General features: G+C 36.7%; 3 protein-coding genes across 8 annotated transcripts; 1 reads left to right on the plus strand and 2 right to left on the minus strand.

Moving 5' to 3' along the window:
• Nucleotides 1-361: 361 nt before the first annotated feature.
• On the minus strand, nt 362-7,559 carry LOC145489347 (SPRY domain-containing SOCS box protein 3-like). 5 transcript variants are annotated; one of them, XM_081468313.1, is made up of 4 exons: nt 7,156-7,246; nt 5,166-5,282; nt 3,718-3,908; nt 362-2,663 (listed from the first exon to the last, which is right to left on the minus strand). In XM_081468313.1, exons 2-4 carry the CDS (start codon nt 5,215-5,217, stop codon nt 2,163-2,165), a joined length of 744 nt encoding a protein of 247 aa, XP_081324439.1. In that variant the 5' UTR covers nt 5,218-5,282; nt 7,156-7,246; the 3' UTR covers nt 362-2,162. The 5 variants fall into 5 exon arrangements, 3 of the variants coding, with proteins under 3 accessions (XP_081324439.1, XP_081324438.1, XP_081324437.1); XR_014049590.1 differs by lacking the exon at nt 5,166-5,282 and having other exon boundaries at nt 365-732; nt 832-2,663; nt 7,156-7,559; XR_014049589.1 differs by lacking the exon at nt 5,166-5,282 and having other exon boundaries at nt 365-758; nt 832-2,663; nt 7,156-7,559.
• A 1,111-nt stretch (nt 7,560-8,670) lies between these two features.
• On the plus strand, nt 8,671-11,470 carry LOC145489348 (SPRY domain-containing SOCS box protein 3-like). Its single transcript, XM_081468314.1, has 2 exons — nt 8,671-8,912; nt 9,629-11,470. Exons 1-2 carry the CDS (start codon nt 8,909-8,911, stop codon nt 10,330-10,332), a joined length of 708 nt encoding a protein of 235 aa, XP_081324440.1. The 5' UTR covers nt 8,671-8,908; the 3' UTR covers nt 10,333-11,470.
• A 2,601-nt stretch (nt 11,471-14,071) lies between these two features.
• On the minus strand, nt 14,072-24,547 carry LOC145490056 (uncharacterized). 2 transcript variants are annotated; one of them, XM_081469162.1, is made up of 11 exons: nt 23,485-24,547; nt 21,189-21,617; nt 20,408-20,538; nt 19,874-19,933; nt 18,926-19,247; nt 18,594-18,746; nt 18,239-18,335; nt 17,862-17,935; nt 17,190-17,304; nt 16,506-16,552; nt 14,072-15,984 (listed from the first exon to the last, which is right to left on the minus strand). In XM_081469162.1, exons 2-11 carry the CDS (start codon nt 21,538-21,540, stop codon nt 15,857-15,859), a joined length of 1,479 nt encoding a protein of 492 aa, XP_081325288.1. In that variant the 5' UTR covers nt 21,541-21,617; nt 23,485-24,547; the 3' UTR covers nt 14,072-15,856. The 2 variants fall into 2 exon arrangements, with proteins under 2 accessions (XP_081325288.1, XP_081325289.1); XM_081469163.1 differs by lacking the exon at nt 23,485-24,547 and having other exon boundaries at nt 21,189-22,794.
• Nucleotides 24,548-25,108: the final 561 nt, after the last annotated feature.

A 25,108-nucleotide genomic window follows, 5' to 3' on the forward strand; every position in this document is an offset into this window, starting at 1 on the left:
AGTTCTTGAAAGAGTCATCGAAGTCACTAGGACAAGAAAAGGACGAAAACGACCAGACAATGGTGTCACGTCTGCTACGGTTTATTGATGTTTTTTAGACTCTATTTACTTTGAATGAATGGCATCCTTCCAGACCTCTTCCTTCTATTCTAAAAATCAAAGAACGTTCACTTATCACGGAAATTCACGCGTAACGTGCTTGTAAAAGAGCAAATCGCACACACGCCGCCCTACTAATTTTGGGGCGATTAAGGCGGCGTCATGGATCGTCACGCAAAAACCTGCGATCAGGCGTTCTTTTTAGGCGAACGGGAAAAGTTTTTTTGTTTGTTTGTTTTCTTTCCTCGTTCGCCAAAAAAAAAAAAACAAAAGAACGACTGATCGCAGATCTGTTCAGAGAACACAAATGAGTGCAAAAGACCATTTGGAGTCTATCTGGTGACAGTTAGCCTCTAGACCGATTCAGACTAGTAAATAAATTTGAAGTGCTGGTTGACATTGATTTCTTAATTTTTGGTTGGGAGTTAAGACAACGAGCAGTATCTCATCTACCTCTTTTCCGCTGGTTGATTGAGCATTAAGAGAAAAAGAAGTGTAACAGCTTGGGGGTGAAACAATCCCGGGGAACTCCCATTTTAAAAGGACGGGGGTGCTCGTCATACCTTTTAGGGGTTAAAAAAAAGGGGGTTTTGGTACCTCTTAGGGAGCTTTTGCGGTACCTTTTTGGGGTACCTTTTTGAGGTACCTTTTTGGGGTACCTTTTGGGGTACCTTTTTGAGGTACCTTTTGGGTACCTTTTTGGGGTACCTTTTGGGTTCCTTTTTGGGGTACCTTTTGGGGTATTGAGCCGAAAAAAGGTGAGTTTAGAATTGGTACCTCTTAGGGGTGAAAAGAAATTTCAAGCCATCTTCACAAGACATTATCTTGGTACCTATTAGGGGTTCTCTTCGAAATTTTCAACGAGCACCTCCATCCTGTTAATATGCGAGTCCTCCCTGGGGAAACAGTCACGCCACCTTGTGTTCCCATGATCATTTTTGCTGTCACTTATTGTTCGGTTCTTGCTCAGTGAGCTAAGGGAAAAGATACTGGTATTGTGGTGGAGGATCAAAGTCAAAAGATTTAATTTGCTATTGTGTAGCTAGTGTGTGTCTTTGATTGCAAATTATCAGGCCAAAAAATAAAGTATTTAAGTAATATGAAACCAATTTACTACGTATACTGTCAAGTCAAATTACACTTTCGATAACTCAACAAATACTTTATTTTCGATTAGAGTGATCAAAACTTTTTTGACTGGTCAACAAAAATATAGATAATTTTGTTTTTTCAAGGAATATTAAGCAGATCAATATGGCTGCAGCAAATACCAAATTATCTGGCATATCTTACACGATTTTCTCCCTTCTATTTCCATAACAATATCAAATGAACATATCATACATGTGTACACAACAGAATTCAAAATAGTCAATAATAAATATTTTCCTATTAGCTATCTGTCTTATCCTCTGTTCAAATATTCTCTTTTTTTACCAACATTTTGTAAACAAATTCAAAATAGAAATCTTACATATAACTTCCCCAGTAAAAAAAACAATAACACCAAACCTTCTAAGCCTGTCATTTAACTTAACTTAAAGCCAATTTTAAGCTTTGCCAAGCACTTGGGTACTACACTGCTGACCCATGTCCCATAAATTTGTCATTTCTTTACTGTGTTCAAGGATTGGAGAATCATATTCTAGAAAAGCAGGGATCTTGCAATCTTACTCAAAAAAGACTACATTAAGAACAGCAGCAAAGAAAATAATTTAGCAATTCAACATTTCCAGTCAGCTTTACTTTAACGCATTCGTACCGCATGACTATAACTTACTCCCACTGTATTCATTTGGGAAAATAATAGCATGATAGCAAATAATTTAGCTATTACCAGCCAGCTTTACTAAAGAGAAGTCTAATCAATTCATTCATGTAGCTGCTAATTGTGTCAACAAAACATTGAGAATCTATCTCAGCTAGTCAAGAATTTTATGACCTTTATCATACCAGCTCAGCTACTCTTGCAGGTCAGTCTTACAAACAGAAGCTGCCAAGTCCATTGCTATGTACATGAAACTAAATTTTTTTATAAAATAAATACTTTAAATGCCTTGATATCACACATCATCATCACTGTTCCCTTGCGAAGGTAAATGGACCTTCAAGATCCAATCAAGTTCATTACAAAGATGCCTTTTGACTCCTGGGGGGATGGGTAGAGACTGGAGTGCTTCAAAATTTGGTAGACTTTTACCAATAGCTGCACAACAAATATATTTCAGCGAAAAACATGTTGACGAACTACGTTGTAACTTCATCTTTGTTCTAGCTGCAGTCGAAGATACAATGGGATAAAGTGTTTTACCAGTAAGTCCTTTCGCTGCCACACCTAGGGGCTCATTGTCTTTAAAGAATGACAGTTTTCCATGCCACGCATCCAAATGAACTCCAATTACTGCACCATGGTCAAACCTTGAGGTGTATTTCTGGGTTTTTCCTTTATGATGAAAATTACCAATGTAAGATAGCCCCCAGCTGTTACTATCCTTGCCAATGAGGCTACAGAAAGATGTTTTGTATTGTGTTACATCCAAGTCACTGGTGCATACTCCCAGCATCTGTTAAGAAATGAACCACAAATTGAGTCTTTTATCACAACCAACTGACCTGCCAATCAACTTACAAAAGGAGGTCAGTTTTTCTTGTGAGTCTGTTCTCTCATAACATTATTAACTGAAATAGCTCTAGATCTACATGGATGACTAGATCAGTGGGCTATTTTGGCGATGTTACAAAGAGAACAGTCACAAGAAATGCACTCAATTTACAATACATTATAATAAACTAAATAAGGGGGATTGTCATGATTAAGGTATTGACACTTAATTCCATGGGAACATCTACTAACATAACTGGAAACCAATACAAAACAGATTTATAGGACATGAAGGGCACAATCCCTTGGCCAAGTGTACTATTATTATAAACTTATATCACATTTGATTAAAATCATCCTCGGCAAAAATAATTCTGTCCTAGGAGTAACATAATTTTCTGCAACTGATTTTTGTGTCAGAAACTACACATCACCTGACTTCACTATACATGTATGCTTTATTATGTTATGGCATTAATGAAGAATTAATCAACAGCTATATTAAAAGGATACAGTATGTCAACAGTTCCTGTCAGTTGTAGAGGTCTGTACACTCATTGTTGTCCAACTGTTTGAGAGCTGTGTTAATTTGTTTGATTTTCCATTAAGTGGATGCTTTAAGACTTATAACTGTGTATGTCAAGTTGAATAGCGTAGTGAGAGTCTGTGCAAAGTATGCCTTTGTCTGGCGAGAGTACCCATTTTGATTTTCCAGAGTGGATGTTGCAGTTGCAAGTTGTTGAGTATGTCCAGTTAATAAAGTCTGTCTGAGTCAACGGGTCTGCCTTGTCCCAAATGCATCATAATTGCTTGTCACCAGTTACAATTATATCTTTTGTGTAATTTCTGTGTCCAGTATTGTATAATATAGTGTATTCAGTCCTGGTAGGTATTCAGTGTTGCAAAACATTATCAAGTCATCAGTTGCCATTTCCAGCTCTTTGTCATGTCTACTGCTTGTTGTTTTTTTGTCTCACTCAAATTGTTCCAGAACAGTAGTGGAGAACATGACCTACCATGTCTGTACCATAGACTGCACTGGTCATCTTGATTTCCCAGTAGTACTCTCCCCCCTGACAAAGGGGCTCTGAGCCTTTTGCTGCTGCAGTTCCACAGCTGTAATCAGGGTGGAACAACACTTCTTTATTACTACGTGTTAGGCATACTGACGATGAAAGTGTCGTGGGATCCCACTTCCAGTCATAGTCTGATGAATAAGGGACAAGACAAAGGTTAAATAAAGGTAACATTAATAATAACTTTGAAAACTAAAACTAATCACTAGTTAGATTGAGACAGCTGACACTTTTGAGTCATTAGATCTTCATCACTCTGGTTGTTTGTTTGTAAAATGGTGGTCACTTTAAATTGCTCCCATTCAGTTGCAAGTACCAAGGTGACTTCAACTTGATATGAATTGAATATGTCACAAATTAAAGAACATTGTATAAATGGGTTAATTTAGGGGTTTCATTAAGGGCCGCCCACTAGGCAAATTGACCGGCTGTGAGGACAGGTTTGCCTGCCTGGTTTGAACGTCTAGAGGAAAGTCCTTTTTTACAAAGAAGTTCAGTTCAAAACGTTTTGTCAGCCTGTGAAAATGAGTTGCCCTCTTGCAGAAAAAGTTAACGGCACCCCTGGGTATTAAACGTTGCATGATTTGTCATCACCCCTTTGAACTTTGGTAGATAATTTGTAACATGAACTTTCATCCCCAAAGTACATCACAGCTGGTGTTGTATTATGACCTGCCATACTCCAAATGAGTGATAAGGAATCACCCAACATTTGATAGCCATATAGATCATATGTTTTCCTGACTTGCTCATGCTTAGATGCAAACTATGGTTACGTAATATACTCAACAAATGATACACTTATTTTAAGTTATGCTAAAATATACTAGCAATCAATCATAGATCAACTAAAACACAATCTTTAAATAAAATTAAAACATGTCACAGACAGTTTTAAAACAGATAAAGTTTACATGAATCATAGCACAGTTCTACATGTAAGCCCTATTCTTCCTTTTTTATCAAGACTTCTGAAGTCTCAACTGGGGAAGGAAGTCAACCACTCAAAACAGAGATACACTAAATGGTACTGAGAATCATTCCCTTTAATTTATTAATGATGCCTCTGTATAGGCTGCAATGCTAATTACAAAGCCATTGAATCACAGAGTAATAAGATGTCAAAATTTCAACCTATTTTTGCATTTCGAAGTGCCTAAACATCATTTCAAACTCCTTTTGGTAAATGATGCAGCCCATACAAGACAATGAATAAGGTACAAACAGATACACAAATAACCATCTTTTGTAAAACACACACTACGACTGACAATGAGAACGTCATCATCCTCATCATCATCAAAAACAACAACACACAAATACGGCACCAACAAGCACAACCACAACACTGACATTAGAATCAAGTCAGTATAGGTATTTCACTTTACCTTTAAACCTCAAAAACACTTCCTTTTTCATCAAGACATAGTGTCTTGACATGGAGAAGGAAGGCAACCATTAGTAGACCAACAAGCACTTTAACTGTACCATCTCTCAACCTGCAGCTAAAAAGCAATAACATGGACTTGACTACTAAGACAGTTGGAAACAATTGACAGGGATTTCAAGTTAATCAGCTGACAACAGGTAATTTTAACCAGCTATGGTTAGTATTGATATGCTAATTATTTCCTGCATGCTTTCTCTATGGACTTTATCAAGATAAAAACTTTTGTTGTTTTTTTCGGAATTCTGCATGTTGTGACAGATTATCGCACACTGAAACAGCTAGATGTTATTACTTGCCACCAATGTAATTTGTTTTGGATCCCCCGTTATTACAAGATGCCTTTCAAACAAAATTTACATGAGGTTGAAAAGAAAAGCATCTGCATTTTCTCCATTTGTGGTGAACTGGTTTTGCAATGAATGCAAGAGCAAATTTGATTTTTTCACTTGCCAATATACAATTTTCCAACAACAATATCGATTATTTACAAGACAATGTTAGTCAACAGAAGCCTTTTTCACCATGAATAATTTAAAATTGCACTGACGAATAGCCAGAAATTTAATTCCAACTGGTAATCCACAATTTTTTCAGCCTTAGAATTATTAGTTATGGGAAACTGCAAAAGTTAATGAAAGTATTTGAGTTGAAAAATGAAACGAGGACAAATTTGGCTATGACAAAGATATTTAACACCTGAGTAGAGTCTCAGTGTTGAATAACAGTGAAAGAAAATAACATTCTCAACATAAAATAGTGTGTTCCAGATTGGCAAACTAACCAAATAGATTAATGGGAAGGAAAAAACCTTTAAAACATAGTATGTCCATGCAATATCATTACATCAAAAATTATTACAAGGCAGGAGAAAGAATGCCTGATCTCTTAGAAATATTGTTTTTCTCAAAGGCATCAAAACGCACTGTTAATAACCTTTTTTACTGGTTCAATATTTCTTTGCCAATTATAATTTTACAGGAACTATGCACACTCAGTAGTTGTATAAACCTCAGGATTTTTCCCGTGATGAATTAGTCGTAATCACACGTTAGCAACATGCTAGTATACAATTTCATTGTCGCTAACTTTGCAAGGACAAGAAGAGGAACGAGTAAGGTTATTTATTGACATTTAGCATACGTGTCTTTTCAGTTGCCGGAAACAGATTCAAGCTTGTAAGGCTGACGTAAAAGAATGTGATATTTCGTAAACTAAAGTACGCAATGGTTCGTGACAGCCACAAGGTCGAAAAGTTAGTTTATTTTCTTGTTCAAATTCATTCATTAAAGTAAAACATAAGGCGTTCAGGTGATGGAGTAAAGCTTTGAAAATGTGAAAAATTTTAATAGTTCTGTCTATCTATCTCCATCTATCTATCTCAATGACAATCCATTCAGAAACTCGCAGTTTAAATTACGAGGTACGTGGAGAATACAAATTGAAGCTTTTAACATTGCTTTGAGTTGTTCCGCGTAGAATTGCCGATAATAATTTATAAGGCTGTCAGAAAGGGGTTCTGCTCTCAAAATATAATTGCTTTTTATCCAGACTAGAAAGGGGACAGCTGGTTTTGGCACCTTTAGAATGATATAATCTGATATGCAAATTTCGCTAAAAATTTTATTTTCCCGCACAGGTACAAAGTTCTTCTTTAACGATTCCTTCGAGCGTTGAGAGTCACAATATCAAACTGACGTAGCATAACAAGTCTTTCAAAGAAAAAGGGAAACATCTCAATGAAAATGAAAGCTAAAACAACCAAGAGCTGAAATGCTTTTTGACGAAAAGGACATATGTCAGCTTCGCTTGCAAGCTGTTTACACTTCCGATGTAACTCTCGGTCCAAAAACCTTCCCATTTACCAACAATTATGCCCTTGAATTTCCCCTCCAAGACACATTTTACAAGCAAAAACACAGAAATCAAACCTTCGTGAGATTCTTCCATTTCATAGTCCGAGCCCGAGTCGCTCGAGCTTTCCTCATAGTCCATGTGATGAACATGCTCGTCTGCATCTCCGTGTTGGCTGAAGATGCGCTCGAGAAGTTCGCGTTGTGATAGTCTCGAGCTCTCGAAAGGGTTTGCACGGAAACTTGTGTGGACTAATGCCATGATTTACGGCTAAATTCCCAATTAGCTTTGGGATAAAATCTTCTCCTTGTGAAGTTGTAAACAACGTCTCTTCCCTGTACTTCGTTCAACTGACCTGCCGTGAGGCGGTTATCTAGTTCTGTTTGTTTTCGTTGAAAAATGATATTCCTAAGGCGTAGCCTGCTGAGCAGCCCTTCTGCTTAACACGCGGGCTCACGTAAGCGCAATTCTTCCTTCGATCCGCAAAAAAGTGTTTAAAAATGTAAAAGTTGAAGCCACCAAACTCGTTGAAACCAGTGGTGTTCAGTTTAAGGTAAAAAATTTCAAAGTAAAACCAGAAAGATTAATAATTCGAGGCGAATACAACCAAGGGTGGGGGGGAACTCAGGGTGTATCTGTAAACATTGTTGCGTCAGTAAAGTGATGCAAGATGGCACGGAAATATTCTAAACAAAGCCCCTTTTGAAATGAGGTGACAGGAATTCCCAAAAGGACTGCACCACAAACCCAGGAGGACGCGGAACTCCTCTAAAAGATTGTACTCTTTGACATTCTGGGAGATTTAAATTTACAAGCGGCCGAATGACTAGTTTTACATATCTTACGGTCGTCGCCTCTGCGCATGTCGCGATGTTTTGTACGTGTTTTCTGAAGAGTGAAGCAGAGGTGAAGTTTCGTGACCATCTGCTCACAGTTGTCACTTTTCGATCAGGCAAAAATAGAGTTTGCCAAGATGTGAACGAACAAGTTAATGAGCGGACGTGCGTTTGCACACGTGGTTGTTCCGCACGTTTCAGAAACGCGCGTGTTTTCTCGTTACGTTGTATAACACGCACGACACACTGTTGTCTATGACGTTGTTATTGTTCCAATGTGCAGCGACCCTTAACCTCTGCAGAGTAGCCCGCAGGTTGCCGGCAGAAAAATTGAGTATTCCTGTATGATGGAATGGTGTGAAATCACTTCCAATTTTCTAACCTGGTTAATTCGTAGAATTAGAAGTCTGCGATTGTGCAACGGAGAATAGAGACACACGACCACGCGAACAAGGAAGTGGAAGATTTCTTTACACTTTGTAGGGGAATTTGATTTGAGTTCTAAAACTAGGTCATTTTTCGAAAAACAATTGCTAAGAATCCTAAGCTAAGAAATACAAAATTTTTAAAAAAGGTACTTGTGGCCATTTTGCACGTACAAAGCACAAAACACGTACACAGAATCAAGCCTTTCCGGTTTGGCGGGCTTCAGTGTAGCCAATCAAAATCGTCATTGGGTGGTCACGAGATCACATCAGGTTGGCCACTGGGTTTGAAAAGTTGTTTATGTCGCAAAATACGAAATGAAATGCATCAGTAAGAAATCAACATTCATTTTTTCTAAGCTCTTGAAAATTGAATCGATTGTGTCAGCGAAAAAGTAACAGGAAGTCTTTCAGACAAAAAGTTGTTTTGTGACTCGGGAAGCCTTGTTCTGTATCCAGAAACCTACTATTCGATTATTGCGACCGTAGATCACATCCAAAACAAACACCTGAAGTTGCAGAAATTTAAAACGCCACTCAGCTGAAATTTTAGAAAACAGGATCGAAATATGGGTAAGGAAGTCAATATACTCTTCACTTGGAAGTTAAACCTTTGAGTTCTAGATTTCAGTCGTAGTACATGTAGTTTGCAGCAAATTCGTGACAAGGTGCACTTTTCGGGTTTGTTTACATCCTTCCGTTAAGTCGCATCGTAGATCTCGTCGTTGAGATTGTACTGCATCGGTACCTCGATATTGCTTCTTAGTTTGCTCTTAGAGATGAATATTATTTTGTTGCAGTTAGATTTATTTCAATTACCGCAGCAGTGGCAACATTTTTTAAGACAGTAGCTTCCATGGACCTGTATGTAGTATCCGAGAAAAGATCGAACCACAGTAACATCCGGCTATTCCAAGTCAAGCCTCTAAGGCCTTCTGAACTAAAATATGCTTGTGCAAGCAAATATTATATTTCTTTTATGATAAAACAGGCAACTGAACAATTCTAAAATTGTTATTCTTAGCTGCTGGATGTCGTGAACATTCTTTAGCTAACACACCTACGCCCCCATTTCGTTCGCTATTACTTGTTTGGGTTTTTGTTAGGAAGGTTAAGGAATTTGACAGCAATCGCCGGGTATTTTTCTTTACCACACTATGAAATTTATGACAGCTTTTTTTATTTTTAAAAGTGCTCGGCAGTTTCAACATCATTTTTGGCACCTGAGCAATTACTTGGTGGTAATCTGTAAATTGATTGATGGTTCATTTTGATTGTGTCATTTACAGGACATATTTCCAAGCAACAAAGTGTTGGCTCAGAGTCCTTCCATCCCTGGTCCGAAACCTACCATGAACAGTGGGTGTGGAGCAGTGAAGACAAGTCACCTTCAGTGTATCTTTGCCTCAATAACAAAGTAGCCTGCTTCTATATTGACCCTGTCATTGAGAGTACGGGAACAGCCGGTGTGCGGGGTACAAAGGCTTTTACACACGGTCAGCACTATTGGGAGGTTAAACTGAGTTCTGTTTTTGGTACATCAATCATGATTGGTGTTGGGACCAAAGAGGCTTTGCTTCAGACAACTGACTTTGAGTTTGTAGATTTGATTGGACGAGACGAGCAAAGTTGGGGGTTATCTTACAAAGGCAAGGTCTGGCACAATGGCCAGGTTAGAAGTTACTGTGACCCTTTTTATGATTCAACAGTCATCGGCGTACTCCTTGATATGGATGCAGGAACTCTTTCATACTTCAAGAATGGAAGATCTTTAGGAGTTGCTTTTACTGGGCTATGCGACAAAGCATCAGAACTATATCCAATCATTTCATCAACATCAACACTCTCTGAAATAGAACTGTGTGACAGCACATGTAGATATGTGTCACTACAGGACCAATGCCGAATGACCATATCAAAACTTGTTGGTAAGGACCAAATAGACTTTCTTCCCCTCCCCAGAGGAATGTGCCAGTCTCTGAAAGGAGTTTAGACTTTTCAATCTCTTTCTTTTTACATAAAATCAAATGTGCAAACTCATTCTTAAACCTGTAAATATTGTTCTTTGCCCAGAATAGTTACATGTACATTGTGTTATTCACACAGTGTTTCTTGAAACAGTACTTCTTGAAAAGCATAGTAGATTAATGAAAAATTAAGCAAACATTATAAAAATTATAGATGATCATCAGCAGTCTGCAGGAAAAGCAATTGAAAAAATTGTTAAAATAAACAAACATTGCTTGTGTAAATAGTGTAAAGGAAGAAAGAGACAAGTTACTTTTGGGGTACTTTGGAAGCTTAATCTAATGCTAATTTGCATTTCCTTTTTTGAACAACTATGTATAAAAAATATATATTTAATCATTCAAGCTGAACATTTTAAAAAAGAGGACACTTTGCACAACAATTCTGTAAAAAAAACACCTAATGAACTTCAACTGTAAATTTTCACTAGTATATTTTGTATTTGAAAAAAATATTTAATTGTTATTAGAGTTTCCATGAGAACTGAGAAGTGACAGAATAAAGTTTTTCAAGAAAAACTGTCAAAAATCATACTCAATTCTTACTAACATTATTGCCAAATGTTTCTTCTAATATTAATTCTGAGAAGTTGGTGTTTATACATTTACCATCTGTGTGGATCATGTGTAGTAAAGGCATCCTTGGTAGAGTGTCGATCGATTACCCTCAATCGACACTCAATTGATACTTGGTCCACACTAGACTGACACTTGATCGACATCTCGATCAACACTCAGTTGGCAGTTGGTTGATAGTTGGCCAAGTGTCAACTGACTTGTGTATCAATCGAGACACAAAGGCATGTCTGCGAAAATTAGGTGACTCTTGACTGACCGTGGACTGAGATATCGACAGTGTTGAATAAGTATTGATCGAATCGATCAAGATGTCAATAGAGCATAAGGGTCAATTGAGGTTATCGATTGATACTCAAACACGGATGCCTTTAGTACACATGACCAGTGTAACAGTTTTGTTACTGTCAAGATTAATACCCTTCCTAGCAATTCCTCTTTTCCCTTAGCTCTTTGAGTGAGAAACCGAAAAAAAGCAAGAGGCAAAGCCATTGGCATACGTGCACTTCTGGACTTGGAGGGGGGGGGGGGGGGGGGCAGTGACCTTGCCTGAAAATTTTCACAATGCCTGAATGTGTGATTGTGGAAATTGTGATGCAAATGCATTCAAATTACCCAAAAAACAGAGAGGTTCACAATTCCCACATCTAGGGAAACTGCTATACCGTGTGGCATGAAGTTTTTGCAGGAGTTTAATTTCACAGGTTTTGGATTTTTCAAGTGTCACGGGAATAAATTTTAGCAAATTTGAATTTCAAACTTTACTCCTGGGAATAATTTTTCGTGGATTTTATGTTCAATACTTAAAAGTGATAAAAATGGAAGCCGTATGGTGCTTTTTGTTACACTGTTTGCAATCAGTTTCATTGAAATTCAGCAATGTAAGTAAAAGACTAAAATTTTTGCGGAATTTTTTTTGGCAGCCATATGTTTTCATGGGATTTAATTTTTGCAGATCGATGAAAACTCCGCGAAAATATTCATGAAAATTACATCCCATGCAAATTTCATGCCACATGGTAATTCCTGAAAAAGTTATATTCAAAGCTGGCATATTCAATCAATCAATCAATCAATCAATCAGTCGATCAGTCAATCAAATTCTAACAAGTCTCAATCCAAGTAAAATCTAAAAATTATTAAGAGAAAAAGTTCTAAAAATAAAATAACTGGAAACTTTATTTATGAGTTTTGGAAATCACGCCAACAGCATTACTGTGTAATGTTTTCTCTCAAGTGTTGTTACCCGAATCATTAGCGTTTTGCCTGAAAAATCACATAATTTTCGTAGCTGCAGCCACCCTTGCCCCAGCAGCTCATACGCCTATGCCAAAAGCTAAAAGGGCCAGATGACTACAAGGGAGTGTGATGTATTCTGCTCTTGGTTCTTGCTCTATGGACTAAGGAAAATGAGGGCCTTCTCAAGCAAAAAATTTATACCTGCCAGTTAAATCCAGAGGAAACTTGGCCTTAACTTATGACGTGGTGTTGCTTAATATACTGGAAGTGTAGATGGTCTGTGACAAAGGGTAGCTTGGTCCTTGTACCACTTGTGACGTCATCACTTTACACACAACAAAGATGTTCTTGAGCATCAGTTGATAAACTGAGAAAAGTCCTTTCAAAGTATGCCTAAACAGCTGTGATAAGATGAGCTGGGCCACTGATAGATGCAATTAACTGGCTAATAGAGAACATTTTTTTTCTCTCAAAAGCCAAGAAGAGCTTGATCATGAAAACCCCACTGCTGACGGTGTTATTCCAAAATTGTACATCTCCTAAATGTCCTGGTGGAAACATATCCAAGACAGACAACTTAAAAGGAGCTAAAAGAAAGGGAAAAGAAAACATGAAAATGAAAAAATAACAGGCAAGGGGTATGACTTTTCCTCTTGAGTTTGCCTTTTGAGCCTGCAAATAGCTGGATGTTAAATGCTGAAGAGTTGAAAATTGATAATCATACCTGGAAAAAGGGTGGGGGGTTAAGGGGTCTAGGACAGAAATGTGTATGAGTTCCAGACAGGAAGATGTGTCATACTAGAAAACGCATGTCCCAAAGAATCACAGATATTTTAGGAAATGTTGCAGAGAAGACGATGATCTTCGTCATCTTTGGGGTACAATCTCTTTAGAAACAAAGAGTCAGAGTGTACACCATTAAATGGCAATTTTTATAGGGAAAATTTGACATGTCAATGTGCACTTCCACACCCACCCCATGGTAGGTCATTGGAAATTCTGAAGAGATAAGGGATCTGTAAAGCCAACATTTGCAGTGGTGGATCTAGGGGAGAGGCCTGGGTCCCCCCTTATTTTGGGTGAAAAAACAAGAAATGACTGAAGGAAGAAAGCCGACAGGGCAAGTAAAACACCCCCCCCCCCCCCCCCGCCCCCTTAGCTCAAAGTCTGGATCCACCACGGATTTGTAAAAGGCAGCTGGGTTCAAGCCACAAAACCTCACAGGGAGAGGTATGGGCTATATTTTACTGCAGGGCTACAATAGTCTTGAAATGCCAATGTAACAGGAAGCAGAAGTAAAAATTTGGTTGCCATGTAAAAATCATGCAAGGCATTTTACTGGTATCTATCCTTATGGTTGCTTATATAATTATGTTAAGTTGGAAATTACATAGGAAATTGCAAAAACAGAAAACATTCTTATGGCAAAGACAAACAATGCATACCATTTATTCCAGACTACTGTCGAAAAGGGTTAAATTATTAAAATTCAGCCAGAGAAAAGTTTCATAATTTCTGCAATTTCAGAAAATATATCAAATACGGAAAACCTGGAGTTGGATTATTTTCCGTTAATCAAGGTGGCCCAAGAAATACGTCTGTAAAGTGGACAGGTCAAGTGAAGGCATAATTGATACAACTGTATCTATAACAAAATTATTGATCGTCACTGGTTCTTCATGCACCTATATGTCACATAATTACAGGTATCCAATGACAACTTTTTGATATTAGATATATGTAACTCGATACCTTTTCACTCAAACAAAGTGCTAAAAAGACTTTTTAATTTCAAAACTTGATATTCATACTGACATTTAATTAGTAACTGGACCTTGTGACACACAATTCAGGGAGTACTCAAGAGTGCTCATAATTTCAAGTCGGAGGTGCCTTGAAATCACTTGCGCGCTTATTTCTCGAATTGTACTCCACTAGGTCCAATTACTATAATAACCTATCTCAATAATGAAATATGGCACCTCCATAATGTGGAAACTCAGCTTTGTCTCTTTGGTGTTTATTAAAAAGTTTTGACTATAGGCTGAAGAGGACAAGGTACATGACCTACAGGATTATGACTTTCAAAGGAATATTATCCTGCAAACAGAGTCGCTTTGATCTCTCCCAATTTGAAGTGATTCTGCTCTCAGGTTGAGGATTATAGACTGCAATATATACATTGACTATCATTACAAGTAAGATAATTGAAACATTTTATGCATGAAATAATTCTATTAACATCATTCCTTTCAGATTGTCTGGAGTCAAAAAGACAAAAACAATATACTCTTAAATTTTATTGTTATAGTTGACACACCTCACAACTTAGCTGCTGTGTAAATGATAAGAACTGTTTCTAAAGGATAAAATTTAAATAAGCCTACCTCACAACTAATCTGACTTATTAACCTAACATAGCTAACATTTTTCATAAAAGTAGCCGAGCTATACAAGGTGGGTATTTTTTTCATGTAAGACTTTACCAATCTGTGGCATGCATATTTTCCATATTATAGTTGATATTCCTAATAAAAGTAGCCCATCTGTAGCTTAAAATTATTTTCTTCATAAAAATTTCTCAACATCTGGCATTTTTCAGATAAGCATCATTCAGGATAACGGTTTTCTATTGTGCCATTTGCTGGCACAGCTAGGGAAGATATTGATCAGAAATGGAGTGAAATTTGTGGTAACAAGGTTAAGGCCTCTTGTTCCTCCCTCCTCTCCAAAATAAATACAATCACATTGTCCAGAGGAAGAAGGGAATGTAAGCACTGTTGAACCACTAGGAAATAGCGCTATATAAATGTATTATTATTATCAGTAGTATGTGTAAGGTTTAAAAAAACATGCATGTAAAAGTTATAGGTGACCTGCTTTTAGAAAAAGGGAGTGTTTACTGAAAGGCTTACTCAAACAGCAGCATAAGGATCATATGTTTCCATAAATTATGCAAGGACATTACTAGAACCAAAACAGCTTAACTTTTCTGTTGTTTTACACATGGTATGTAAAAATGCTGTAAGCAATGATTTTTTAAAAAGTTTTTAAGTTTTATTTTTTGAAATATTTGTTTATAAGATTGTATTTTATCTGTGTCCCCAATAAGTGCCATGGGCGCTAGAACGTCTAGACACTTTTAATAAAGGATATGTATGTGTATGTATAACTATGTACATATGTTGGTTGGCACAAAGTCCCAAACCTTGTTACTTTCAGATTTACAATCCTCTTCCTGTTGATTCCTCTGCAACCTTTTAAGGGTCACTTCTTTTAGTTAGCAAGGTGGGCTGATCCCAGGGACGGCTTCAAATAAGTATAGCGACCTTGTATAAATGGGTAATCTTCTTGAAAAGAATTTAGGTCCAACCTAACAAGGTAATATAAATTATTGCCTGTCATAGGAGTCATTTTGGTTCAGCTTGTAGAATCTTATATTTGCATTCTTTCTCATAAAAAGTTGGTTGTTACTTTTAGAATGTTGCTTCTTTTGGGGAACTGTGACTTTGGGAACTTCACCATACCTTGAATGAGTATGCTGTTTTACTTTCTTTTAAACAAATATATATTAACATATTTTTATGCTTTACCTTACTACAATACAACACTGACGAACTTTGACCCATTTACTATATTTGCCTTTCAACATGTTGTTTAATTTCTTAATCAGTACTAAAGCAAAATACAGCACTCTGTTTGCTTTTTGACAGCACTTGGAGCCTGCTGGACAGCTTGTGACACTTGCTGGACTTCCTTTCCAACAGCAGTTACCTCCTTTACTATGTCAGGATCATTGAGTCCTGAATTGAAACAGAAGGCCTATAAGCATTCTCCCCATGTGAAATCAGTTCCTCAGTGTCCACATACTACCTGCGACACCCCAGTTCATAAAATATTGCACCTTCTTAAATTTTTTTATATCTTCTGGAATTGAATTATAATTGTATGACTTGACTGTATGTATGATTGACGATTAATTTGCTGTTTTGGAATGTTCATGAGACTCTATAAGGGAGTAAACTAAGGAGTGTCTTGTTAGACAAAATGTCCCTTAATTTCTACCAATAATTTAACTAGTCTACTTGGGCACATAGTAGGAGTGGTGGCTGGTACCTAGATGGAATCATGGTCTACAGACTTTGTATGCAATGCCTCAAAAAAATTGTGCATGTGTTGAATACAACTACCATGAATGGCCCATTAAACAGTTATCTTTATTCCTTCTTACATGTTTCTTGTGCCATCTTACTTATGACAATCCAAGTCTAGTGAGAAGACATTGAAATGATAAACAATCAGCAATCAACAATATTATTTTTACCTGCTTCTCTTCTCTCCCTTTCTATCTCTTTGTCTTCTTCAGCATACCTGAAAAATTACAAGATCATTTTAAGGTAAAGATCAAAAAGTATGATTGTGTAATAACTGATCCCTAACATGTTATTTTTCACTGGCTGAGTGAAACGAAATAAGTGGAAAATATTTTTCTCCCACACCACTGGGGCCTGGGATGGGTCATGTGACCTTTGGCAGACAGTTGGTTTTGTTACATTTGCCATTATTGATCTTTTGCCACCCACCCACCCAAAGAATTCTAGTTGGTACTGTATATTTTGTTTGTCGTATCTACAAAACTTGCCTATGGTGTAATACCCTCTTAATTTCACGCATGAAGTACACATATACTTTAGTTGAGTTTGCAGTAAAAGTTGTGTCCTGGTGTACCAGTTCACTAAGGGAATAACCATTCAACTCATTGTACTGTCTTTCTTTGTGAGCCTTTTTTTAGCTGTTGTATGTTTGTTAGGTCTTTTGTATCAGTTCTCGTGTACAGGTACAAGAGCACAGAACTGCAATAAAGGTCAAGATGTGGTGGTCAGCCTGGCATGGCTACCAGTGGTGTGTGAGAAATAAAATTAGACCAAGAACACAAAACAGGTGAGTGTTTAAACAGCTAACTGTTGATATGCATTATTTATTTAATACTATTCTGGTGCCACTTTACCTTTTTTTGGCATCCTCCACATCAGATATTAGTTGCTCTCTTTTCTCGACAACCTCAAGCATTTCTTGTAACAATTCCTTTTCTTTAGACTTGTCATACTCAGTCTTTATCTTTTCTAAATTAATTTACAAAGTATTAGTTAACAATTGAAATTAACATTTATTGTTTGAAAACCTGTTACATGTATTTCCAATCCCAGGTATAAAAGGAGCCTCACAGTTCATGAATGTCAGACTTCAATTCTGGTTTTCATAGTATGCAAAGTGACCAGTTATTCACCAGGCTGTTGTTGTACACATTCATTGTTTCATCCTACCCTGCAATCATGCTCTCTTTCACTATATCGAGAGACACATTGAGATAGTGAAGTCTACACAGGTTACACCTACATCTACTATAATACTCTTCATCACCCAGTACCACAAATATTGACAAGAACATAGGTTGAAAGTCAGAAAATGCTGTCCTATATATTTGCTGATGTAATTGGCCTGCATGTACATGCTGTCCACTTTGAAAATTATTGGATGAAAAAAGATCCCAGGACTGCCAAAATTGGACATGGCTATGGGTAGAGTCCAGTTTGGCAGGGCTTGGAGTTCTATCTTACCTATTTCCAAATTGAACTAGCATGTCGTCTTATTACCTATTAATTGTCCAAATATTACTTACCATCCTTCTCTGCTAGTTCTCGCAGCTTTTTCTCCAACTCAGAATATTTTTCTTCCAGTTCCAACTCTCTGACCCTAGCATTAGTGCAGTTACAAATTATAGGAAACCATTATAAATAATATTTATAAAATTAAAGAAAAACAAAAATGATAAGAGACATTTTTTGATAAGAGTATCATCATGAGAAAGTTAAATGCCACATGTAATAAATCCCAATGTTAAAAGAGTTTAAATTCAGAACAATTCAGTTTAAATTCAGAACAATCCCTGTTCTGTTTGCACACCTAAAAAAGCCTGAAACTATGCATGGTAAGGATAAACAATGTTGTCAAGAAAATCTCCTTTAGTGAGCTTAAGCTGAAATAAAATTTACTCACTTAAATGAAAGTTCAGTTTCTCTTCGTACAGTGCTATTCTTATCCTGTACAGCACTAAACCACTCCACCCATAATGTCTGCTTTTCTGCATCAAGGCCTTGGCAACAAAATCAGAGAACTTTAATTATTGACTTGATAGGTAATACTCTATTCGTTCTTGTCTATAATAACCCTGAGAGGTGTAAAACCAAAAGTGAACTACACACAGGTATATACCCTTTTCCTTGTAGGTCTCCCCAGGCTCTCATGTTTGAGATCTAATAAGGAATACAACTTTCATTCCAGTTCATCAGAAATACGTGGGTAAAAAAATCATTTCTATGTTACAAATAACGTCAATGAAACTACTATGCACCTTTAAACTTGTCAAGCTGTGATTTGAGCTTCTTCTCTTTCTTCACCAGTTTCTTTCCTCGTTTGCTGAGCAGTGATATTTTTTCTTTCATAATCCTGATAGAATTCTGCACCTTACTGGCACCTTTAGTTTCTCTTGTACCATCCACAGCATCTAACATAGAATTACCAATGATCAAGGATGAGCCATGTGTTCCACAAGGTCCATGCAAAAAGAAGATGAATATTAAGTAAATGTGACTTGCTCTACTCACTCACATCAACACATGGCAACATTCTATAGGTTTCACTTTAAATTTAACACAGAATTGTATATACAGTGTAATATCAAACCTGGTGTAAATTTGAACTGTTGTTGTACCCCTGGTCCAATCCCCATAGCATGCCGAATATCCTCTCCCAAACCAAAGCTGGCATTCTCTATGTCCTGATAGTGCTGGGTGCAGTAGAACTTGTCATGATCAGGAACATAGCAATAGTTGAAGTGGTTCAACCAAGAATTGCATATAGCACAAACAAAACAGGTTTTGTGAAAAATATGATTTTCCACTGCCATACGCTCAAGAATTTCCACTGGCTTGCCACATTTCTGCTGGTCACATCGATTCGTCCGGATTACAGAGGTGTTGGGAGTGTGCTCATTTTGAGAGCTGACCTACAAAACAGTTAAAAACAAATAATAAATTGTTATTAAAAATAATGATACAAATTAGAAATAAATAGTAACAATTATGATGTTAGTAACCATTTTTTTTTTCAATGATATTGCTGATCAGCTTATTAATTAATAATATTTACAAGTATAATTTGGCTGTTGAGAATAACTAGCAGAATTCTCCCATGCTTATTGGTCAAGAAATATGCTCAATATTATGTATAGACAAGGAATATACCACCAACCTGACATTTTCATGACACATAATTTTACTTTTAATTCAATGGTAAATTTTCAGACATTCCGTACTCTTAGGGAAGACAAATACAACATACACCCTATTCACTGATGACATGATCTTCACTCTCAGAGACTTCAGGAATGAGGCCATAAAATGTTCAAAATGTTGCAGGGAAACCTTAATGTTTACTTATGGCTCCAGTTGAGTTTTGAACACTTTATGATTTGCCAAACAAATGATTCAGTTATTGTGCTATTCCTTAATGCCAATAAAAACTGAGTCTCTTCTGGCAAAGTTTTTTCAACTGATCAAGTTTTACAGGAGCCTCGATTTCTTTTAATTCTTTCTTATAGCAAATCAGTAACCTGAGATCATATAATTTTACCTCACTAAGAGTAATCCCTTCCAAACTCAAAACACTTGTGTTATCATCTCCAACACTGGTCTTCAAAAAATATAAAATGAAACAAGAATAACCATGCAAGTCCACAATCACAGTAATTTGTCTTTTCATTTACAAACAAAACATAGGCTGGAACAACAGATTTTATAAGATCTAATATTAAAATGATCAATAATGTAATTACAAGCTTACTTAATTAAGAGTTGGAGCTCAAAGGAAATATATTTTTCTTATAAGGATGAAGACTCCAGAGTGAAGAAATATTGATATGGATGGGCCTGGCTGGTTAGTTGTTTGATGAAAGGTATTACTATTATCCCTAAGTGAAATTCTTAACTCTCACACTGCCTCTCTCTACTCCACCTGAGAGTATAAAATTATGCAAACTGGTGAAAAATGTTAACCTAGTATTGGAGAAGAGAAAAGATTCAAGGGAAATACCTACACCTGTACCTATAATTAAAATATTGTATGACAGTAACAAAACCCTGTTGTGAATGATAAGTTACTACTTACATGGACCAGTTTTCCTTTATTCCGTTTAGATGCTCTCACAAATTGTTTGTAGTGCCAGCGGAGTTCTTTCACTAGTTCTTCTTTTTCTTCCTCTGATTTCAATGAACTTGAACTTAATTTACGGTGAGAAACTAAGAACAAAATGTTTGTGACCTCAGACACAGACTTGAAAACAGGCTCAGTGAAAAGTACGATACTATTAAATACATAGACTTGAAGAATTTTTAAGAAGTTCTGATATCTAACATGTATACCAAGTCCTCATTCAAAGAGACTCTCCTATAAAAATAACAGGCATGCTTGCCATACCATTCAGGACGTAAACTTTGTTTATTATAGTTTCTGAGCTAAAATCTAAAATGACTGTTGTTAGGCTCACTGTAGTACCCTTTAGTTTTAATCAAAATGTATATCAATCTAAGTCCTGGGAGTAGACTCCCCTACAAAAATAACAAGGGCGTTTATTTCTGTGACTTATTTTTAGCTATTTTTAGCTATTAGTTGAGGGTTACCCCTCACCCAAGCTTTCTCCAGACACATTAATGAATAATAAACGCTATGTTTATTATTTGATTAAATAATAAAAAATTGCTAGCATCACTCTATTTTTATTTTTTTAGAAGTTTTTCTTCTTCGTGATTTAATGAATTTATGCCATGGCCATAACATGAGATTCTAGTACCTGGTAATATTGTATTATATTCTTAACTAGCCATCCGCACAAATAATGAACCATCAGTTTTAGAACCCTCCACTCCCCTAAGAATGTATGTTAGCATACCTGGAGTTGAAGGTAAGGATCTCGCAAAACCTTCATTTCCGTCTTCTTTTTCATTCAGCTGTTCAATCTGTGGTGCTGCTGCATTTTGCTGATGTGCTTTTGGCTCCACATTTTCTTTCTCAGCCTCAACCTGTTGCTTCCTCTCAAACTCAACAGTATCCAAACCTGTCAGTGAACGCGACCTTTTATGCACATGCCTAATAAACTGGGCCTGCACCTCAGGAGGCAGATCATGCTGTTTACTGCCAGCCTCAAATGATCCTGTTTTCCCATGTAATGCTAGCTCCTCAGGGGGGATGTCAGGAAGCTTTTTTCTGGATCTGCGAGGTGTTGAGTCGATGACACTGGTCATAGTGGACTTTGATGAAGTTTGCTTGTTAGTCTTGTTTGAGGACTTCAAGGTACTGAGATCCTAAGGTGCAGTTTTCACTAACAAAAATGAAACAACCAAAAAATAAATTATATGACACAGCGATAAGGTGATGTGCAAATTACAGTCAAACTACATGTTTGTTCTTAATGCTAATTTCTCTATAATGTCACAGTCTCAGCACATTGTTTAAATACTGATTGGCAGTTTCCCAATTTAGTTTTAATTCTGCCAAGTTTCCTAAATATATTATTTTTTACAAGTTTCAGTTTCATTTTGACTAGCACTGGTTTTCATTTTTTCATGGCCGCTGTGTAATAATTGTAAATTACTACACCATTTCTGTGTCAGGGAGCGAAGGTAATTTACCTACTACTGAACAGATTGATTATAACTAAACTCCAACAGTAACAATAATATCATTATTTTTGACATGTTATGTTACATGTAACATGACCATGAAACTGGGAACCACATTCAATATTGAAAATGCCAGCCACAACTTGCTGAGCAAATTTAAATTTTCAAACATGCTGTATGTTGAATTAAACAGTCTACCATGGTTGATCATATGAGGTGGTATTATATCAGTTTATACACAAAGAATGAAAACTAGAAGTCATCAAAATGCAAGTGAAACTTGGAAACTTGAATGAACAGAAAGCAACATCTGGCTTGACTGTTTATTATATGACTGAGAAAATTACTTCACTGGGATTGGTCAAGAGCAGGCAAATTCAATTATTTTTAACTTGCTCTGTAGAGCAAATTAATCGGAAGCATTTATAATTAATTTTTCTCGGTCATATAATAAAATTTACTATTTAACCAAGGCAATTCAATTTAATTAGTAATTGTGTAGTTCCAGAAAATATCTATATATACCTCCTCCACGTAAGGGATTTTTTCTAACACCTCCCCACCCCTCTGAAAATTCCAGTTAAGCTTCATACATTTCTTTAAATTTTTTGGCCTTCCAGAACCCCTTACCCCCCAGGAAATTCCAATCCCTTCTGTGGGGGGAGTATGGATATTTTTTGGAACTGCACATTGCATAAAAGGTTGAGCCATGATAAAAATTATACTCTACTTGTGATATTTGAAATTGTTTTTAAGTTGGACTTGCCTACAAACTCAGTTAGCAATTCTGAGAAAATTTCCAAATATCATTTGTAGTTACTGTATAAATCCTTCATTGCACTCACATTCATGATTACCTATACCATTTAAAATGAAAAATAGCAATCATAATTATGATCTTTTTACCATTCATTTTAAATGGAAACAATAAAAAAAGGTAACATAAAGAGAGGTAATCTTCTCTGAACACAATCATGATAACATGTCTCACGTAGAAATTTGAGAATTGCCAAGATGCTTGTATTATGTACCCATACAGATTCAGCATTCCCACCTTAAATTCTATTTCAATCACCTTCAAATAGTGTACATGTTTCAAACACTTTCTGAATAAATTTCTGCTTATCTGTAGTTTATTCTTTATATGGTTAAAACCTTAATTTGCATTTAATAGAATAAATGTGATTAAAGACGTAAGTCATTATATGTCAAGATTGGCATTTTGAAATCATACAAGACCAAGTGTCATTAAAAAAAAATTGAGTTTCTCGATTTCCATGGCCGGTTTATTGGAACCAAGAAACTCATGACTCTCACCAAACATATAAATGGACATTTTTTATTTGTCTAGAAAATCAAAAAATGCAACAACTTCTTAATGTTAGCCTAAAAAAGAAAATGTCACAGAAAAATGGCAAACAACTGTAAACAAACATGATAAAAGGGCTAGAATGCCACAGGACCTGTAAATTAATTCTTGTAAAAAAAAAAAAACAACTTTCTTTTGTCTTATATCAGCTTAAATCACGATCAAAGCAGTATTTGCGGAATTATGTAAGATCTTACCTACAAAGCTATTGGCGCTTCTCCACTGTCGCTTAACTGCTTACTACACACGTCGTCAACAATCAGATTTGTAAACGGCGATGAACAGCAAATCGATGATTGAATTATAGATCGAACATCTTTTCCATTGAAATAACCAACTATGAAACACGTTTCCTTGAAGAGATCTGAAGAGGAGGATATCCGCACTAAATCAAGTTCACAGGATCGTCTTCCGAGCTATATAGCTCAAGCAAGGTCGAGAAAATATTAGCTTGTTATTGTAAATTGTGTCAACTGAGCCAGGTTTTACTAGGGTCGATAATATCCATTTTACAGTAGTACCTCCCGGATGTAGCCTTCTAAATAGTCTTTGAATAAATGGCCTATCAAGGCTGTCGGTTGTAAACAACTGAGATAACATTCTTCCTGCGAACTTCCATCTCTCGTGGAAACGAGGAAAGCCAGACTGCACACACTCCTGGAAGGCATTTTTGAATTGAAAAACGCTGCTTAAAAATCTCCTAAATACAGCAATAGATTCCAAGTGTGAAGCACGTAACGAAGACTGATTAGAACCCGAACAGTGCTGTTCAAACTGCTTGACTTTGCCGGCAGACATTTTGTAACTCCCTCGACAAATATTAGTCAGGCGCACCTGCTTGACGCAGTGCATGGTGGGACCTTTCAGAATGACCGTGGGAAGTATATATTTTCTCTCAGTTTTCTGTTGTTTTATCATGTTTTCTTTTCCTTTCTTCCAAGAAAAATATCGAGTAGACCCTTGGGTCGCATTAGCTGCTCTTGCGATTTGCCGTCGGGCCAATGATTATGGAAGTAAAGGAAGTTTTTAACAAATCGCTTCAACAACGGGAATAAAGACACAAGTAAAGAGCGGTAACCCATGATTGCTTACAAAGACCACGCCCGGTAATTCACTTTCTCGAAGAAGTGGTTTTATCAACATATCTTATCACATGAATAGATTTATACACTCATTGAAAACGGGAACCAGGCATTAGATGAGGAAACATCGGGCTCGTACTCAGTGTTTTAGGGATGCGAGAGGTCTGGATTATATACTTACTAAATCCCTGTGATTATTCTCCTGCCCTAGACACTCTTCGAAACTGCATTGACGATGTTATAAATTGGAACGCTCTAAACATGCTCTTATGCAACCCTGGTAAAACAGAGGTCATCCAATTTACTTCCCGTTTTGCACAACATCCTGTTCTTAATTGTTTTTCATTTGGCAATACTACAATCGCACTGTCTGACAAAGTACGCAATTTGGGTGTCATATTAGACAAGGTACACTGAGCCTAAAACAACACGTTAATGACATTTGTAACAATGCTATCCTGGGAATACGATCAATAAGCCGGATGAGAAAATATCTCTCACATGACAATCTCAAATGTATCGTGAACGCTTCTGCCATTTCACGCCTGGATTACTGCAACAGTGTACTTTACGGCCTCCCTAAGCTTGAGCATGATAAACTGCAGCGAATTCAGAACATTGCGGCGCGACTGATTACTGGAACTAAGCGGAAAGAACATATTACTCCCGCCCTCAAGGACCTGCACTGGCTTCCTGTCAAATCACGCATCGTTTTTAAGATCCTACTATTAACCTACAA

This window comes from Orbicella franksi, chromosome 6 (genome assembly GCF_964199315.1).
Source record: "Orbicella franksi chromosome 6, jaOrbFran1.1, whole genome shotgun sequence".
Classification (NCBI taxonomy): Eukaryota; Metazoa; Cnidaria; class Anthozoa; order Scleractinia; family Merulinidae; genus Orbicella; species Orbicella franksi.